The 17,880-nt window shown below is 40.2% G+C and overlaps 1 protein-coding gene across 8 annotated transcripts in view; it reads right to left on the bottom strand.

Moving 5' to 3' along the window:
* Positions 1–17,880, bottom strand: part of PRIM2 (DNA primase subunit 2) — a 309,065-nt gene that overhangs the window by 218,409 nt on the left and 72,776 nt on the right. For 6 of the 8 annotated variants that reach the window (XM_073336325.1, XM_073336323.1, XM_073336328.1 and 3 more), the window contains exon 7: positions 12,998–13,135. The exons of the other annotated variants lie outside the window; for them this stretch is intronic. In XM_073336325.1, coding sequence (XP_073192426.1) covers positions 12,998–13,135 — 138 coding nt within the window. The remainder of the gene's footprint in view (positions 1–12,997; positions 13,136–17,880) is intronic. 8 annotated transcript variants of the gene reach the window in all.

Below are 17,880 nucleotides of genomic sequence, written 5' to 3'. Positions count from 1 at the left end.
CCGAATGGCTAGGCAGCAGTTCTGCAGAAAAGGACCTAGGGGTTACAGTGGACGAGAAGCTGGATATGAGTCAACAGTGTGCCCTTGTTGCCAAGAAGGCCAATGGCATTTTGGGATGTATAAGTAGGGGCATTGCCAGCAGATCGAGGGACGTGATCGTTCCCCTCTATTAGACATTGGTGAGGCCTCATCTGGGGTAGTGTGTTCAGTTTTGGGCCCCACACTACAAGAAGGATGTGAAAAATTGGAAAGAGTCTGGCGGAGGGCAACAAAAATGATTAAGGGACTGGAACACATGACTTATGAGAAGAGGCTGAGGGAACTGGGATTGTTTAGTCTGCGGAAAAGAAGAATGAGGGGGAATTTGATAGTTGCTTTCAACAACCTGAAAGGGGGTTCCGAAGATGAGGGATCTAGACTGTTCACAGTGGTAGCAGATGACAGAACGAGGAGTAATGGTCTCAAGTTGCAGTGGAGGTGGTTTAGGTTGGATATTAGGAAAAACTTTTTCACTAGGAGGGTGGTGAAGCACTGGAATGCATTACCTAGGGAGATGGTGGAATCTCCTTTCTTTGAAATTTTTAAGGTCAGGCTTGACAAAGCCCTGGCTGGGATTATTTAATTGGGATTGGTCCTGCTTTGAGCAGGGGGCTGGACTAGACCTCCTGAGGTCCCTTCCAACCCTGATATTCTATGATTCTATGATTCATAGAATGGAACATATAGTAAGAAGATATATGTATACAGAGAACATGAAAAGGTAGAAGTAGCCATACCAACTGTAAAAGGCTAATTAATTAAGATGTGCTATCAGCAGGAGAAAAAAAAACCTGTCGTGATAATCAAGATGGCCCATTTATGGAAACTAGATACCATTAACTTCAGTTTGAATAGAGACTGGGAGTGGCCGAGTCATTACACATATTGAATCTATTTCCCCATATTAAGTCACACCTTCTTGTCAACTGTCTAAATGGGCCATCGCGATCATCACTACAAAAGTTTTTTTTCTCCTGCTGGTAATTTCTCACTGGGGCAAAAAACCAATCTGGCTTCAATATTAAACTCAATAAATTTATGGAGGGAGATGGGATCATGTTATCCCACAATACATTTTAATTTCAAGAAAGGAGTATATGTTTGCCTCTCCCAGACCTTGGGTCAGTCTCTGCTGCCACCACCCCACAAATGAAGACCTACCTTAAAAAAAAATGTCAAAAGCTCCATTCAGAAAGAAACAGACGTTTAAAAAATCTTTCCCTTTCAGTCATAACTCTCCTGTTCAAGTATTTAAGACAAATATATTTACATATCAATTCATTTTTTTTTAAATGTCAATTTAAAAGGAAGTCCCTGTCCACTAAGGAATTCAAACAAAACATATCTGAACACAATTTTAAAACAATATTTTAAATATGGTTCTGAGACCATTTAGCCTTGTCTAGACTGGCCAGCCAAACTAAGTTAGAAACTGGCCAATAAACAATTTTCAAACTCTCTTTAAAGGATAGTGTAACTAAGGCTAAAGAATGTGTATTTAGTAACAAAAAGGAGAGAAAATAAATTCATTTATTCTAACCACTTACTATGCTCTGCTCTAAATGTACTTACCATCATCCACATCCATCACAGTTCTCAGTCCAGTTTTAGACCTAATCCAGCAAGATCTTAGACACTTCACAGGCCATACTCTAGCACCTCATAAAATCAGAACCTCGCACTGTAAACTCCTTGGACCATAGGCATTTTAATGTGTTTATCATGGACACCTATCACTCTGTATATATAATACGTAAGCATGTGTGCTTGTAAAAATACCAATACATGAAAGGATATGTTCCTTATATAATCTGCATCCTTTTACGCACTGGATGACATAGTTAGCAATAGCACTTCTAATTAGATGGGCTCAAGACTTGTTGTGACAACAACTTCTGTTTATTTGCAAAATGGAGCAGCAGCATCTGTTTACATTTTTATCAATTAAATGACAAGATTAGACTAACATACCATCTCTTTCATTCCTTACATGTCAATAAGCATTAGTCAACAAATAAAAATTCTACAAACCACAACTCACTGTTGCTAAATCTTTATTTCCCCATTATATTTCAATCAAAGCTCTAATAAATTTGCATAACCTTTTCATCTTAAAGTGTTACTTGCAGTGACTATTAATGAAGCCTCTAAAAAGTTTTGTAGCATCAAAAGGTCAGTGTTTAGAGACCCTCAAAACATGAAAGTTTTTCCACCTTTAGTGACATCTTATGTTTTATGCACAACAATTTCACACTAAGTCTGATCTACCAGACAACTATGGTTATGCATGAATTATAACCAATCTCCCGTGCACACACACAGACCTGAAGACAAAAGAGCAATATTTTATGGTCTCTTTTGTTATATAATTAGTCTGTGGGCTTTAATAAAAAGATTACTGGCACAGACACAGGAAAAACAACTGACAAACGAGAATTATTTTTCATCTTTAGATATGTTCTTCCTGGGAATAAAAATTAAGAAATATCAGAAATCTGACAAGGTAAATACACTGAAAAGATTAGAAACTGCTGTTTACTTTACACATCCATAACACAGAACAAATGTACATGTTGAAATGCGTGTTTTGACAGGTATGTTACTGTACTATATAGTGCACACACCATGATCACCACAAAAGATAAATATAATTACATGAACCCATTATATCAGGGGTGGCCAAATTTACTGACCCTCCAAGCCACATATGATAATCTTCAGCAGTTCGAGAGCCTGGCACACCTGCCGGAGCTCAGGGCTTCAGCCTGCAGGATGTGCCTGCTAGGCCTCAGGACAACAGGTCCTGCTGTGGGGCTAAAGTGCCAAGGGCCCCTTCCCCTGCAGGGCAGAAGCCCGTAGCCCCACCACCCTGCCACAGGGCAGAAGCCCTGAGCTCCTCCCACCCCAGTCTGGAAGGTGGAGAATGGGTGGGGGGAATAAGAGGGGTTCTGCAAGCTGCACTTTAACTGTAAAAGAGTTACATGTGGCTCATGAGTTGCAACTTGGCCACCCCTGCACTACATCTTTGTGCTCCCCCATTATATTTCCATTGTGCGAACCAACTACACAGATAGTGGTATAATCCTTCATAATACCAACATTAGAATTCCAATGCAATCATGGCACCAATCATGGCCCCGAGAGCCCTTCCCTTCACTCCCCACCCTTCCCTGTGATAGTACTGAGTGCTGGTATCATGAGGCTGTCCCTGCACCAGCATGTTTGTTCTGCTGAATGGGCAAGATTGATGAACTCAGTGCCACAGAAGTATTGTCAAAGTAAGGAGTCTGAGCTCTAAGCTGGCAATTTTTCCAAATGGAGGGAGATGACAAGGTGAAAATATGTGTTCTATGGTCACTTATCTCTGAAGCCTACCATACACTTCAAACAACCCATAAAGAAAAAACCTTACATCTGAAAAAGCAAATTGTCCTAAGTGGGTCAAACTCTTCACATCCTCTTTACAGGGTGCTGGTATACTAATATCTACTACTTTGCATGCCACACCCTAGCCCTTCAAGTAGAGCTACCATGAAGGGGAAGAAATAGGTCTTATCAGTACAGAGCAATAGTATCCAGGAGGAGGAGAAGGAGTTCACATACATCTAATAAATATTGTGAGTTAGTATTGTAAGAACATTGTGCAGAACATCTACAGTCCCTGGACAGTCAAAACTAGAATCACACAATAAACATGCATGCACATACTCCCTTCACTCTCCTGTAATGGTAGGACTGGGAGTATAATAGTCATTACCTTGACTACTAATAATTTTCCTTTTTAAGAAGGGAAACTGACAAGAACTGAGAGAAATCTGAGTAAGAAATGAGAACCTGCCAAATATTGTGAAGCAGCATTTTCAGCTGCCAACTGGAGAAAACAACTAAACTATTGTTGTATGTAAAGTAAACAAGGTTTTTAAAATGTTTAAGAAGCTTCATTTAAAATTAAATTTAAATGCAGATCTTATTAGTGTGATCCTTGTCCTTGCTTTTCCTTGCTGAGTTTTCCAATGTTGGGCATGTATTTGGATACTTTAAGCTGCACACAGGCTTCTGAGCGATCAGGTGTTAACCGGCTCCAAGGGGGACAGAGGACAGATTTCATGTAGGTATGTGGATCCAAATGCTGAAAGCAATGCAAACGCAATTTTCTTCAAACAGTTAAATTTCACTGGCAGGGACATTCAGCAGGTCAGAATAGAGACACCATGATCTCGCTCGGTAGCTTCAAGAGCACTCTGCAGACCTTCAAACTTTGATGCCCACAATTCTGAGCTTTTTAACTGAATGAGCTGTATTTCGAAATCTTCAACACCCATCCACTGTCGCTTTTGTTGAACTTTTCAGGTTTAATTAGAAAAGAAAGCATTGGGCCAAATCGCTGGAAACCTTGAAATCTTGAAATCTGTCAGAAAATTCTGATTCCAGTTCTTGCATGTACATTTTAATCTCAACGTCAAACGCAGTGAGCTGTTCCACGTGGTGTGATAGTGATGTAAGCAGCAAATCAGGACTTAAAAACATCCCAGTACAGTGGCGCTGGAACAATTTTTAATGTGTGGGTGCTAAGCTGTGACCCCTCTTGCCCCTGTCTGCACCCCTCACTGCCCCAGGCTGGGGCCAGTGGCCCACAGCTGGGGGTGGCTGCAGAGCCCCAGGCCGGCAGCCAGGACCCGAGGCAGGCAGCAGAGCCCCCCAGACCGGTGGCTGGGACCCAGGGCTAGCAATGGGCTGAGCGGGGCTGGCAGACAGAACCCCAGCTGGCAGGGGGCTGGGAGCCGGTACCCCAGGCCAGCAGCGTAGCCCCCAGGACCAGTGGCCAGGCCCCAGGCAGTGAGAGTGCCACTGAAAATCAGCTCGTGTGCCGCCTTCGGCATGTGTGCCATAGATTGCCTACCCCTGCTTTACATAAAACAACCTCCATGCAGAGTTCATCAGATGCTCAAGTTAAGACTTTCTAAAAAGTTTATACCTGTACTTTCAGCTCAATATAAAAAAAATGTAAAACAGCACGGAAGCTGTGGAAATTATAGAGAAGACAACTTAATTACGTACATGTATATAAATGCATCTGCTTACATTGCAACAGCCTCATAATGTGCTATGACCTTAAGAATTCATTGTTAATGAATTATTATTATGATTTATAAATCCTTATTCAGCATCAGACTATTTCAGATCATATTTCAGCTAAGCCCTATACAGCGGGAAAGTATTATTTTGTTCTGCCTTGTGGAATACCTGTAGGTTATTGTCTTCATTCCTCATGTCTGAGGACAACAGTGCACACAACCTGGCAAAGGGGTTAAGAGAATTCTTTACTTCTCTCAGCAGTAACCGCAGGATAAGGTAAAGAGTTGAGCTGACTAATTCCAAAAAATGTGGTGTCACAATGTAATCTTTGAAGCCTAATAATGTCAACATCAACACAAAGGATTGGGGACAGAGCAGGGGATCAGCAAGGTATTCTCTCCTGTTTTTACACTGATATGGACAATCCCAGATGACAGAAAGGCATTAAACATACAGACCATTACTAATTTCAGCACTGCAGTACATTAAATGCACCATTTCTACAGAAGGTAATAAATGTTCTGTCATTTGTGGACATTAATTTTAAACAAATTATTCCAGAGTATAATGTAAAAAATCATCTCTCTACTTCAAGACAAATACCACACAAAATATTACTAAACATGCAAGGGTTTTAGAGGAAGAATTCTCTTGTGATTAAGGCATTGGACTGGGACTCAAGAGTGATAAGGTTCACTGATAATGTTTTTCGTTGTTCTCTGAAACTTGCCTTTGCAATACAGACAACAGAAAACTTTTAGAAGCCCACGAACCCTAAAAAAAATTATATACTTATAGGTGTTAGTATATAATATCATTATTTAATTGTGTATATTATATATATACTTATAAACACACACACCCCTCTGAATGATCTGCCAGTTAAAATACACTCACCATACTTAATCATCCCATAACATTGTACATATTCCTAGGTCCTACCTGTGCAAAAATTTTTAAATTGGAAACTACAGATGATGCATCTTTCTTTGTAGTCACTGAATACTTTTTTGCAGTATGAAAGTGGAACTGTCAAAGAACTGAATTTACAAGTACCAAAAAAGCTATTTCAGTATTCTGTTCCCTAGAAACTAGAATCTGCTGATATTTTCTCATCACAAGTGGCTAATATGGATAAAATCTGTTGTGTTTCAGTGCAGTCATGTGTCAACGAAAGCAGTTCTGCACAGCAAGAAGCACCAAGCTGTAAATCATGTGGTAAGCCAGGAGGTATGTTTTAACAGATGTAAACTTTGGCTTTAAAATCTAAATTGATAATTATGATATTTAAATAAAGAGATTTGTTAAACATGTCATTTGGGGAGCATACATTACCTTACATTTACTAAAACCACTACATGGGGTCAAGGAACATATTAACAATTCTGCATCACCTAATTATTAAGGATCAAATTCCAGCTCCCTGGAGAATATCATTCAGACTGGGATTCCAGAATACTCGTGCATTAAAACAAAAAAACAAACAAACAAAAAGAGTATCTGGCCTAACTACTAAGATAAGGAATATTTATTGAAAAGAGAAAAAACAGTGCCTCTACATTAAATCCCTTTTTCTCAGAGAAACATTGTCCCCTTCTCTTCACTGTAGGGAATGGAAAAGCAATGAAGACAAAGGAAAAGTAGAGAATACCTACTAAATAATCATTCTAGCTCAATAATTATTATATTTCTAGAGAGATTTCTAATGAATAATGCTTCTAAAGAGGAGAGAGAATAGCAAATAAAGTTTGTACAGTGCTCTGTACATATATGAATGCTTAACCAAATTTCGGCATAGAATTTCTTCCAAAGAAGCAGACATTTTCCATCCAAGAAGCAGCTTTCACTGTGTCATGGAGTTAGCTTTAATCCTTTGCAGAAGGAGGATCTGTTTTCTCCATATGACTCAGATAAAGAAGCTTAGTCATATGGCAACTGACTATTTTGAAACCTTTTTTTCTTGTATCTGGGATGGAAAGCTATAAACAGGTATGTTTTCCTGAAATCCTTTGTCCTTTTAAAATAAGTCTTAGTAGCTTTCTTTAAATCTAAAGATATGCCAGATTTTCCTTTTCATAAAAAGGTTTTGGGCAGAAAACATCTGATCTACTGAATATGTCTAAAGTTCAAATATCCTTGATGATGTAATTGGAAAAATGCCTTCATAGATTAAGAAAAATACAATATAGTTTAACTGTTCAAAGTGATAAGACAATGCCTGGTTTAAATTTTCCAGACTGGGCATTCCATAATAGAATGAGGGTTAATATTATCAAACGGTCTTATAAACTTAGTTATCCCTCTTCCCTAAACCTATCAATTTAACATTTTATGTGGATCTTCTACCCCAGACTCTCGACCAGTCAACATTTAGGCACCAGTAAGACCATCAAAACCCCTGCTCAGCTAACTCTGTAGGCACTTAGGTTTCATGCACCCAGACTGGGATCTTTACATAGTCATTTCCTCACCTTGCTTGCTGGACCCAATCCAAGTGTTCTGAGCACACCTAAACGCATACAAAACAGGAGCAGGTGGTGCCCCCCCTTACAACCGTTAGCCCAATGGTTAGAGTATTCTTCCAGTATCCAAGTTCAATTCCATCCTCTGCTTGAGGTGGAGCAGGGATTTGAACTTGGATCTTCTTCAGTCCCAGAAGAGTACACCAATCACTGGGCTTTGGGGTATTCCGGGGCAGCTCTAGAGAATAGCTTCTCTGTTGAAGCTATTCCACTGGGACCAGGGAAGTTTGAACTTCCCACATCCCAGGTGAGTGCCCTATCAACAGGGCTATAGAGTTATTCTCACTTTCTCTAGCCCTGTGACTAATTATTCTTACACACTGGCATCGCTTAAACAGGAGAAATTGAGAGAGACCTGCTGCAGAATACACCATAGCCCATTGATTACAGTACCCTCCTGGGGAGTGCAGGGGGGACCAAGTTCAGATCCCTGCTCCAAATCAGGCAGAAGGTGTAACTAAACCCAGATCTCTCACATACCGGGTAAGTGCTCAAACCAACAGGCACATCACCACCACTTGGGTTTTTGGCAAAAATGGCTTAGTCACCTAACTCCAGGAGAGCATTCATAGCCATGAAGCCTCTGCAATGATAGAGGATAAGTTCCTTTGATGGGTGGGACTTAAGACCCACCCCTTTCCTCAGTATTTCCTATTGTTTAGATAGTCCCCTGATCAGAGTGCTGACTATTTTTAATCGCATTCTTAGGCACCTACTTCTCCCCAAGAATAGTATAGGAGGCCTAGGCATCTAACTCAGAGCTGTAAATTCCACTGGATGGCAAGGCATCTAAAAGTTTTGCGCTGAAACACCTATGGTCCTTCAGGGACCTAGTCCTAAGCGTAAATAAATAAAAGCCTCAAAATGGTTCTCAAATCTGTGAGCTGAAGAGAGTGAGAAGATAATCTGCCAGAAGGATATCTTCTGAGAATCAGAACTATAAAGTAATTCCCCTTTCTTTAGAAGTATCATCTGGGCAGGATTCTCACTCTAAAAGTAAATATAACGAGAGTGGTCTCAAAAGTAAAACTGCAATAGCAAGAGCTAGACCAATGCCAACGGAGTGAACAAGAAAGGTTTTCTTTAAAGATCAACAATCATGTTTAAACTGCTGGCTTGCCTACAGGATATGTCCAGAACACACACTACAAAATTTTCATCTCAAATACACAGTATCCTGAAAGAAACAAAGCTTTAGAGGGTTGGAGGACATAGGCTCCTCAACATCAGAAAAAACTTCTGGAAGACTAAGGCCCTGAAGCAGGATTTCTCACCAGAGGCGAAATCTAAACAATACTTTGTAAATCTATGAAGTGAAGGCCAACCAACCTGCTTTGCACACATCTGAGATGGAAATATGCCCAGACTGGAAGCTACCTTGTCTCAGATATGACCTTCTAGTTTAAGGTCAGACTGTACCCAATAGCTATTTTTACATGGTCCCCTTAATGATAGTACTAATCAGGGACCAGGTGTCAAATGACAGAAGTGTTTTAATCGGAAACTTTTAGCATCAAGTGTATGGAAACACAAACAAATCCTGTGTACAATTTTGAAGCTCTAAAATTTAACTGCTGAAAACATTTAAATATTTAACACTGTTTTAAACCTATATCCAAGTTTCAACTCATGTTAAGCTTTAGCCCAAGAGCACCTGAAATGGTCAAGACGTTAAACCCTCAAAAAGGAGCTTTCACCTAATGGAAATGTCAGTTTCTTTGTTACAATGCTAACAATTTAAAGTTTCAAATTAACTTAATGATGCACAGTTAGGCTGAACTAAACCTACTATAGTTCTCTTCATTTTCAGTGTTTTGTTTCACATGATTTCAAACAATACAATGAATTGTCCCATCAGTTAGAAGTTAGATGTTAAACTAAAATTCATGCATTTAAAGAGTCAGTCCCACCATGATCCTACTTTAAACATTCAACTTCTTATTAAATCTTTATTGGAGGGTCTAGAGCATAAATAAATCAAATCAGAAGTGTTTTGAATTTAACAGTTAAGAGTGCATCTCCATTTTTTTCATGCTGCCAATTCTGATCAGTTTGAAATAACTGCAAAATGAAATCTATTTAAATACAGTCAAATTTAGTTTTAGAGTACAGCAAGATAGAACTCTAGTGACGTTGCAAGAACCACCTGAAGGTAACCATACAGCTCCTTTGGTAGTAGTTTGACCTTCACCAAATACTCTCACAAATTCCCTTAGGGCTTGTCTACACTGAGTTGATGCACACTAGATGGTCTGCAATACATAAGCCGCACTAACAGCATGCAGACAGAGCTGCTCCACCCTCTTGGAATTTGCATCAGTGTGCACATCAGGGGCTAGGTGCACACTAAGCATAAATCATATGGGTGGCTATCCAATGGTCTTTTGCTTCACTGCCGAGTCATGTGTATTCTGGGATGCTTCTTGCTGTACATTTTGGGGATTCATAGCCAGGTGGAAATCAACAGAATTCTAGGACTTCATGCTCAAACCCCCAAAATCCCATAATTCCACTCCATCCATCCCATGCTTCCTTTCTGGTCCCTGCGACTAAAAATTGGTGAAGGGCCAGAATTTGCCCATTTGCTCCTGGATTCAAATCCATCAACATTACTGCAATATTACTCAAGAAGCCATACAACATGCCTCAGACAGCTGTCTCAACTTGGCCTAGAGCAGTAGAGGGCACACAAACAGACAGATCGGCCACAGATGTCCACAAACCAGCATGGGACAGCAGTTGGAGGACTGCAGAAGTAGTACGCAGTAGCACTGCATACAAACTAACAATAGTCTGCACTGACTCAATTTGCTCCAAACATAGCATGCTTTGAAAGAGGACTCCAGAATTCACACCAAATATGGAGTTAGTGCCCTTTAAAGGGTTTCCTTCATGTGTACACAGTCTTTTTCAATCCACACTAAAAAGTAATCAGTTTAAGGCTTGATACAAGAGAACCAAGATTCAAATCGGATGATATCACAAAAGCAATATTATATCAATCAAAATGTGAGATTATACTCCAACAAACAAAAACAAGGCAGTTATACATTTTGATTACCAACATTACGCAAAAACTGCAGTGACTCTGAAAAAGCAAAAAAGATTTCAATGGTTAGCACTTAACTATTGTGCTTGTGGCAAACCATTTTAATTAGACTGCTTCTTAGCTTTCAAGAATGTTACTCATTGACGAAAACAAGGATGCCTCCGGCTTCAATTATACTGTACAACATTAATGGCAGCATTAGCATAAGAATATATCACTATATGTTAATTAAATACAAATACCTCCTTCTGCATATTGTATCAGACTACCAACTTGAATTACTATAACGGAAAAATTGCATACCAAACAGAGCTGCTTCCGCAGTGATCTCATTGTGTGCCTTTAATAGTTTAAACAAAAATGTTGTAGTCTCAGTTTTAACTTGAGTTTAATATACCAATAACTTAAGGATAAAATGGCTTTAAGAACATTTTAATTTTTCATATCCTCTCATTTTATATATTATCTATGATCAGGCCCCCTCCATGGCAGCAATTCCACCATCTTGGTTACTTTTATTGCCATGAAATACCCTTAATTCTCTGTCTTCCCAACCCCTAAAACAAACACAAATATAGATGGTAGTTTAAAATACTTAGTGACAAAGTTTAATACACTACAATGTTCAATGGCTTTCATTCCCAAAGCCTCATAAGTAGTATAGAGGGGAAGGGATTGCATGCAATCTAAAAAAGAAAAGAAAATCTAAGATGAAGGAAAGCTTGGCAATAGAGGTGTGGCAAAATTAAATAAATATTTTAAAGTAAATCAATTTTTTAATTTGATCTCTTCACCACACATTTGTACTGCATTAGCGCTTAGGAGCCCCAATTATGGACCAGGGCCCATCTCACCTTATATTGGCAGTTCAAGTTACTGGGAATAGAAACAGTTACTATTAGTTTGGTTTTTTTCAACAGAAACCAGGTTTTGAAATTCTCTCTCCAATCCTCTCCTTTTATTCTAAAGACTGCTATCATCTCTGCTTGCTCATTCAAATTGAACAGACTGAGCAACACCAGGATGCAAAAATTCAAATCAAAACAAGACAGAGGAATGCTACACACAGACTGCATATAATGCTCTTGTGCATCCCACTGTCATAGGGGATGAGAGAAAGAAAACCTAAACTATGTTCAACCACTCTCCAGATTCATAGATTTTAAGGTCAGATCTAGCTTCTAAATATGAGATGGGATTAGATAATGTGACACTGCTCTCCCAGGTCCCTCTACAGGCTGATGGGACAGAGAATGATTTGCCAAGAGCATCTAATCCTATGATTCTATCCCCTCCCTGCTCTTCCCCAGCACAGCATGGAAACACAAACTACCTCAAGATATAGCTTTTAGGGCTTTTTATGCAATGGTATTGCTGAGCGGAGACAAATAAGGTGCCATTTCAAAAGGGGCAACATTTGTTTGGTGCTCCAGTATTACATTGGAGGGGGAGGGTTTGAGATCTCCGTGAAGTCCTCCTACATCAGTGAGCACCTATTTTGTCTGAATAGGAGTTGTAAGGGTACAAGTTAGGAATTAGTATTACTTTAATTCTCACTTAAGATCACTCCCTGCATATTTCCTTCCTATCTACACCTACAAATGTTGCAAAATAGAGTAATATAAAAAAAGGTAGTCATGTCCAGGGTTAACCTCTTCAATAAGAGTTATGTTGCTTTTCACATAAGAAATTACCGCTAAAACCTTGGGATGGAGATATGGGCAGGACCACCTGTTGTGTAAGAACGCAATTTATGCTATGGCTACACTAGAGAACTCTAGTGCAGCCGCTCTAAGCCAATGGGAGAGGGCTCTCCCATCGGCTTAATTACTCCAGCCTACGAGTGGCGGTAGCTATATCAATGGAAGAAGCTCTTCTGCCAACATAAGCACTGGTGTGGACAGCATGAATTATGTCACTCAACGGTGTGGCCAATGAGCGACATAACTTTTGTCAACTTAAGCTGTAGTGTAGCTATAGCCCTAAAGAAGGTAGTTACTGAGACACAAGCCTAGTGACTATCTGAGCTGTCACAAATGAGCATCTTCATTTAAACAGTCTAAAAAGGATATTGCCTTAACAATATCCATGGCAGAAGATTCCAATTTTACTTAAAATTATGTTCCTTCAGTTCATCCTCACGAGTCTTGTTTAATTTATTTTACTTTAAGCACTGTAAGCAAATTTTGATAATGTTTAGCTGGAATTTTTCAAGTGAAATGTTCTGACCAGCTGCAGCATATTGTGCAGCGAGTGAATTAACAAATGGTCCCAAAGGTACAAAACTAGCTCAGAAAAAATGGGTACTTACCGCAAGGGCCTTAGACAGTTTGGTTCTGTAGTTATTTAAAACTATTGCAACTATGTCCGTATGAGGCACATATGCGAAGCCATTCAGAAGGTAAACTCTTCTTACTCTAAACAAATCCATAGCATCCTGTAAAGGAACCTGGATTTGAGATGGGAAGAGAAAGAAACCAACTGTAGAGTAGCACTGAACTGAGAAGTGTCATGTTAATAGAGTCTACAGTTACACAGCATCCACACAATTCAAGATTACACAAAGGGATTGCTAAAGGGAAACAAATGTTTGTTTTTAAATAACGACTCTCAAAAACTGAAGCCAACGTTTTCAAAATAAAAATGTCTTAAGTTTTCAGAAAAGCTAGCGTCTACTCTCAGCACATGGGAAAAAAAATAAGTCAGGCCACTTATTTATTGTGGGTACCTATCTTTAGATAACCAAGTTTAAAAATGTTGGTTTTTGATCCCAAATCATTACGAGAATATATAGGTAGACTAAAGGTTATAAATAAATGAATGTTACTTGCCTGTAACCAGAGTTCTTCGAGATGAGCCTCTATATACACACACATTTGTGGGATCACGTGGGACCTGTGCCACAAGCTTCCAGTACCTTCTGGGGCCAGTCGCCCCTCCCATCTTAGAAGGATCTGAGGTATAAAAGGGGGAGTGGCCCCAGAAGGTACTGGAAGCTTGTGGCACAGGTCCCACGTGATCCCACAAATGTGTGTATATAGAGGCTCATCTCGACACTAATTCAGGAATTTCTAAGCTGAGACTCCCAAAGATGTAGGGAAGGTGAGCGGGGAGTGTGAATATACAGAGGCTCATCTCATTTTTTTGAGTGAACACTGCATATTCCCACTTGTTGGAGTTTAGCCAGCAGTACAGCCCCAGAAAGATGGGTGGAGGAGGTTTAGGTAAACAAGCACTGCAGAGCTGCCAAACAAGCATGAGCTCTGGACACCAGATCAAGAGGGAATAGAAGTGACAGATCTTGTTCTCCTAAACCTAGTCTTAATGAGAGAATACTTTTGCTAAAAATACAGGCTGCAGTATCATTCGTGCAACACGATGCAATGAAGACAGCATGGGGATCTGCCAGAGATGCTGCCATTGTCCTGGATGAGGACTGACAATTCCAAGAGGTGGAAGCCAAGCCACAGGTCAATGATTCTGTGATAATCATGAAACATAGTACAACAGATGGACAACCTCTGGACCACGACAGGTTCCTCACATTTCTCCTAGAGACTGACGAACTTGTAGATAAGCTTTGGCCTGCTATAAATGATGACAAAGTTCTCTGAATATACCAAAGTATGATACCTGCCTCCCTGAAAATAAAGGAGGCCCGGGACAAAGTCATTTTAATGATCTGAAAGAGACTGAAATCTCAGACTGCTGGGATGGAGACATAGGTAGGACCACCTGCTCTGTAAGAATGCAACTTAAAAGGAGATAAATACTGAGACGCAAGCCTACTGACTATCTGAGCTATCAAAAATGGCATCTGCATTTAAACAGTCTAAAATGACATCATTAGGTCTTCCCACTTAGGTGCTACCCAGATGGGAGATCTAAGTTTGATTAATGAAAAACAGAAGTTTTTGATCAGTCTTTTAGACCTCAGCATAACACTCAATCAATAGACCAAGCAACCTGGAGTCTATGTCAATGAGAGAAACTTCTACCCTGAGTAGAGACTCCCGCCTCATCTCACAGAAGGAGACCCAGTAGTTTGGAAAGCAGGACTTTATGGATATTAACATCATGATATTGAGATCGTTCTGCCAATCTCTAACCATGGCTAACAGCAGCAACTTGGTATCAACTGAACCAACACTCATAAAACCTCTTAATTCACTAGAATCAGTGGCAACATACAGAGAAGTTCTTGTTCTTGGTGCAGGAAAGGAGTGCAACATTGATGTTAGACTTTGCTTATCTTTGGATCAGAAGCATTCACAAACATGGTATCGCTACTAGAAAAGGACTTAATATTTATCCCACTTGTGGAACAAAATAATATAAGATGGAGCCCTTGCTAGAGCACTTGTACTGTTGAATAAAAAAGGAAAAACAAAAAGCAAAATCTACCATTACATCATCTTTTCCTGGTAGATGAGATATTTAACCCATCCAATAAAGATACTAAACTTTATGAACAAGAAATTTCCCGGACAACTCACTAAAGTAAACCCCTCTTTGGTGGTCTGTGTAATGCATTCCCATAATGCTATCAGAATTTAGACAGATTTGGAGTTTATGAACAGAAGAAACGCCTTGCAAGTCAAAGAAATAGCTCTAAGCCCAGTACCTTCACATGGAGCCACATCTCCCACTGAGATCATAAACCTTGGAATGGACTGAAATGTAGCTGAAATATACCTTACACCTTCTAAGACTATTACTGCAGATGACAGGAAGGTGACAAGGGAACTCCCTGGAAGGCATGTTCTTCCCCTATCTTATGAAATACAGCATCTTGAAAGTACTTAGACATTGTGGCTCAGGTATTCCTAGTGTCAAGAAAAGATAGGAGAGTAATAAAGTGCCCTTGATGAGGCCTCAGATATTGTCTGGTATTAAATCTATCAAATAAATGCAGTAACGAACCCATCCACTGCAGGAACGTTTGCAGGTCTTGAATAGATCAAGGCTTCAGTGAGCACTCATCTACAAAATGGGTATGGAAATATCCCTGCATGTTCAAAGCACTAGGGAAAAATCATCTGTCTATACACAGCCAGGCATTTAATGGAACACTTCCTGCCATAGAAAGGCCAAAGGGTAAGGTACAGTTTTATTGATAGAGGTCTTTTTTTTAAAATTTCAGTCAGAGGTGTTTGTAAAGAGACAGATGTGACCTTGGCAGAAGGGGGAGGGGAGAAATACCTCTGGAAAACTTCTGGAGTTCTCTCTGGAACCCAGAGACAAATATGATGAACCTCCTAGGGTTAGTACAGCCATCCAGCATTTTGCCTCACGCCACACAATCCTGTTGTTCATATTATATGGTAGATGAGAAATGTCATTCACACAGTAACCAGGAAACAAACCTCATGCACCATTAAGCATAAGTGATGGATGACAACCCTTAAGTATAATTTTTCCTTCCAAGATGTGAGGAATTAAAGCTATATTTATTAAGAACTTCTGATGTGCTGAGCCAACTACTCCACTGGACACAAATGCTCTACTGGTTCCAAGGAACGCTTGGTAAAGTTAAGGATGGGCACCTTTGCATGTTTCACCTACCTGTATAGGCGGCTACCAAAGACACTACCCAATCCTAGACACTGTGTATTCCATGGTGGAGCCAGAAGCAGACCTGAAAAGTCTCTTTCCTGGCTCAGAACAAGGAGCAAGTTATAACTGAAGGTAAGTATCCCATAGCCCAAAAATTTTCTAATACAATTTCCTCCTTTGAGAGATCAGACAGCTCCATCAGCACATTTATGATATCAGATTCAAGGAACATCAGAGTAGTTTTCACAGACCCGCATAAAAAGCTCTAAATTTAAAATAAGACCTACACCACTGTCTTCTCTGCAGAACCTTGGCAATGCATTTGAGGGTTTCTAAGAGACTCTGGATACAACAGGCAGTCCTTTCTGGAGCACAAGATGGATCCTGTGACACAATACCCTGTTTCTCATACAGAGGCTGTGTAGCAAAGAAATCCTCAAATCTGTTAATGTCAGAAGAAAACTGAAATGAGTCTAGTACCCTCACATCCTAAAGGGAGCCTCCGATCCCGGCATCAGTTCTCAGCCTATCAGATTCTCATAAATCTGGTTCTGGGCAGCTCAATTAGCCCACAGGAATGGGTTGGGAGGCCAAGAGTACCTCAGCAGTTCCTACCCAGAACCAAGGGAACTGACAGTCCCCAGACCAATTATATTGATTAATTACAACTTCTGACAGTAAGAGTAAGAATGGATCAATCTCCGTCCTCATCTACAGGTGAGGGTCCAACAGATGGAGCACTGGATGGGGAAAACCTTCTCCCAGGCAAGCAGGGTATGTCTGAGCATGTGCATCTGGAAATGGCCGAACAGGAAGCACAAGGTAAAACACAATAGCCTGTAACAGAGGTCCATCATTCCAGAACTATTCACAAACCTCTGACGCATTTCCCTTTTCCAGTGTTGAAAGGGTGTCCAACACTGATCTGCTTGCTTATGCCACTATGTTAGGCACAGAATAAGATGGGCAAGCAATTCTGCAAAAAATCATGGTGTTGGAAAGGAAGTACCAGACTCCACTGACCTGGTCAGTTTCTGGGACTCTGTGGTACAGATTTCAGAGTAACAGCCGTGTTAGTCTGTATTCACAAAAAAAGAAAAGAAAAGGAGTACTTGTGGCACCTTAGAGACTAACCAATTTATTTGAGCATAAGCTTTCGTGAGCTACAGCTCACTTCATCGGATGCAACTAGACAAGTGACTCTCACTCAGAGATGTCAGATTTTCATGCTGGCTGGATCCCAGGTAATTGGATCCATTTCCTGGCAACCGTGCTTGACAATCCATGTTTGACTGTTGAATCTGGATTCAGGCTCTGACCTTGGATCCATTTGAAACCAAAGCCATAGTTATCAGCCACAAAATTTAAAAAAAAAAAAAAAAAGCTATTTAGTAAGCTCTGGATCTGTACTCTGTTGTGGATCCAGGTTTTGCAGATCCCAGATATATGTTAGGCCACCAGATCAAAGCTCTGTGGATCCAGATCCTTAGAAAATTGGATCCAACAGCCAGAAAGCCACTTAAGGCACTAGGTTTCCTTGGTCAGACTGGACAAACCTAAGGACCTCAACAGTGCCCAGCCTGAGATGCCTCCCACATGCAGGGATGCAAGAGGCAGGCAAACCCACTCCTGTGGGAC

Source organism: Lepidochelys kempii, chromosome 3 (genome assembly GCF_965140265.1).
Source record: "Lepidochelys kempii isolate rLepKem1 chromosome 3, rLepKem1.hap2, whole genome shotgun sequence".
Taxonomy (NCBI): domain Eukaryota; kingdom Metazoa; phylum Chordata; order Testudines; family Cheloniidae; genus Lepidochelys; species Lepidochelys kempii.
The sequence above is the reverse complement of the archived record's forward strand: the minus strand, read 5'-3'. Positions and strand labels throughout refer to the sequence as shown.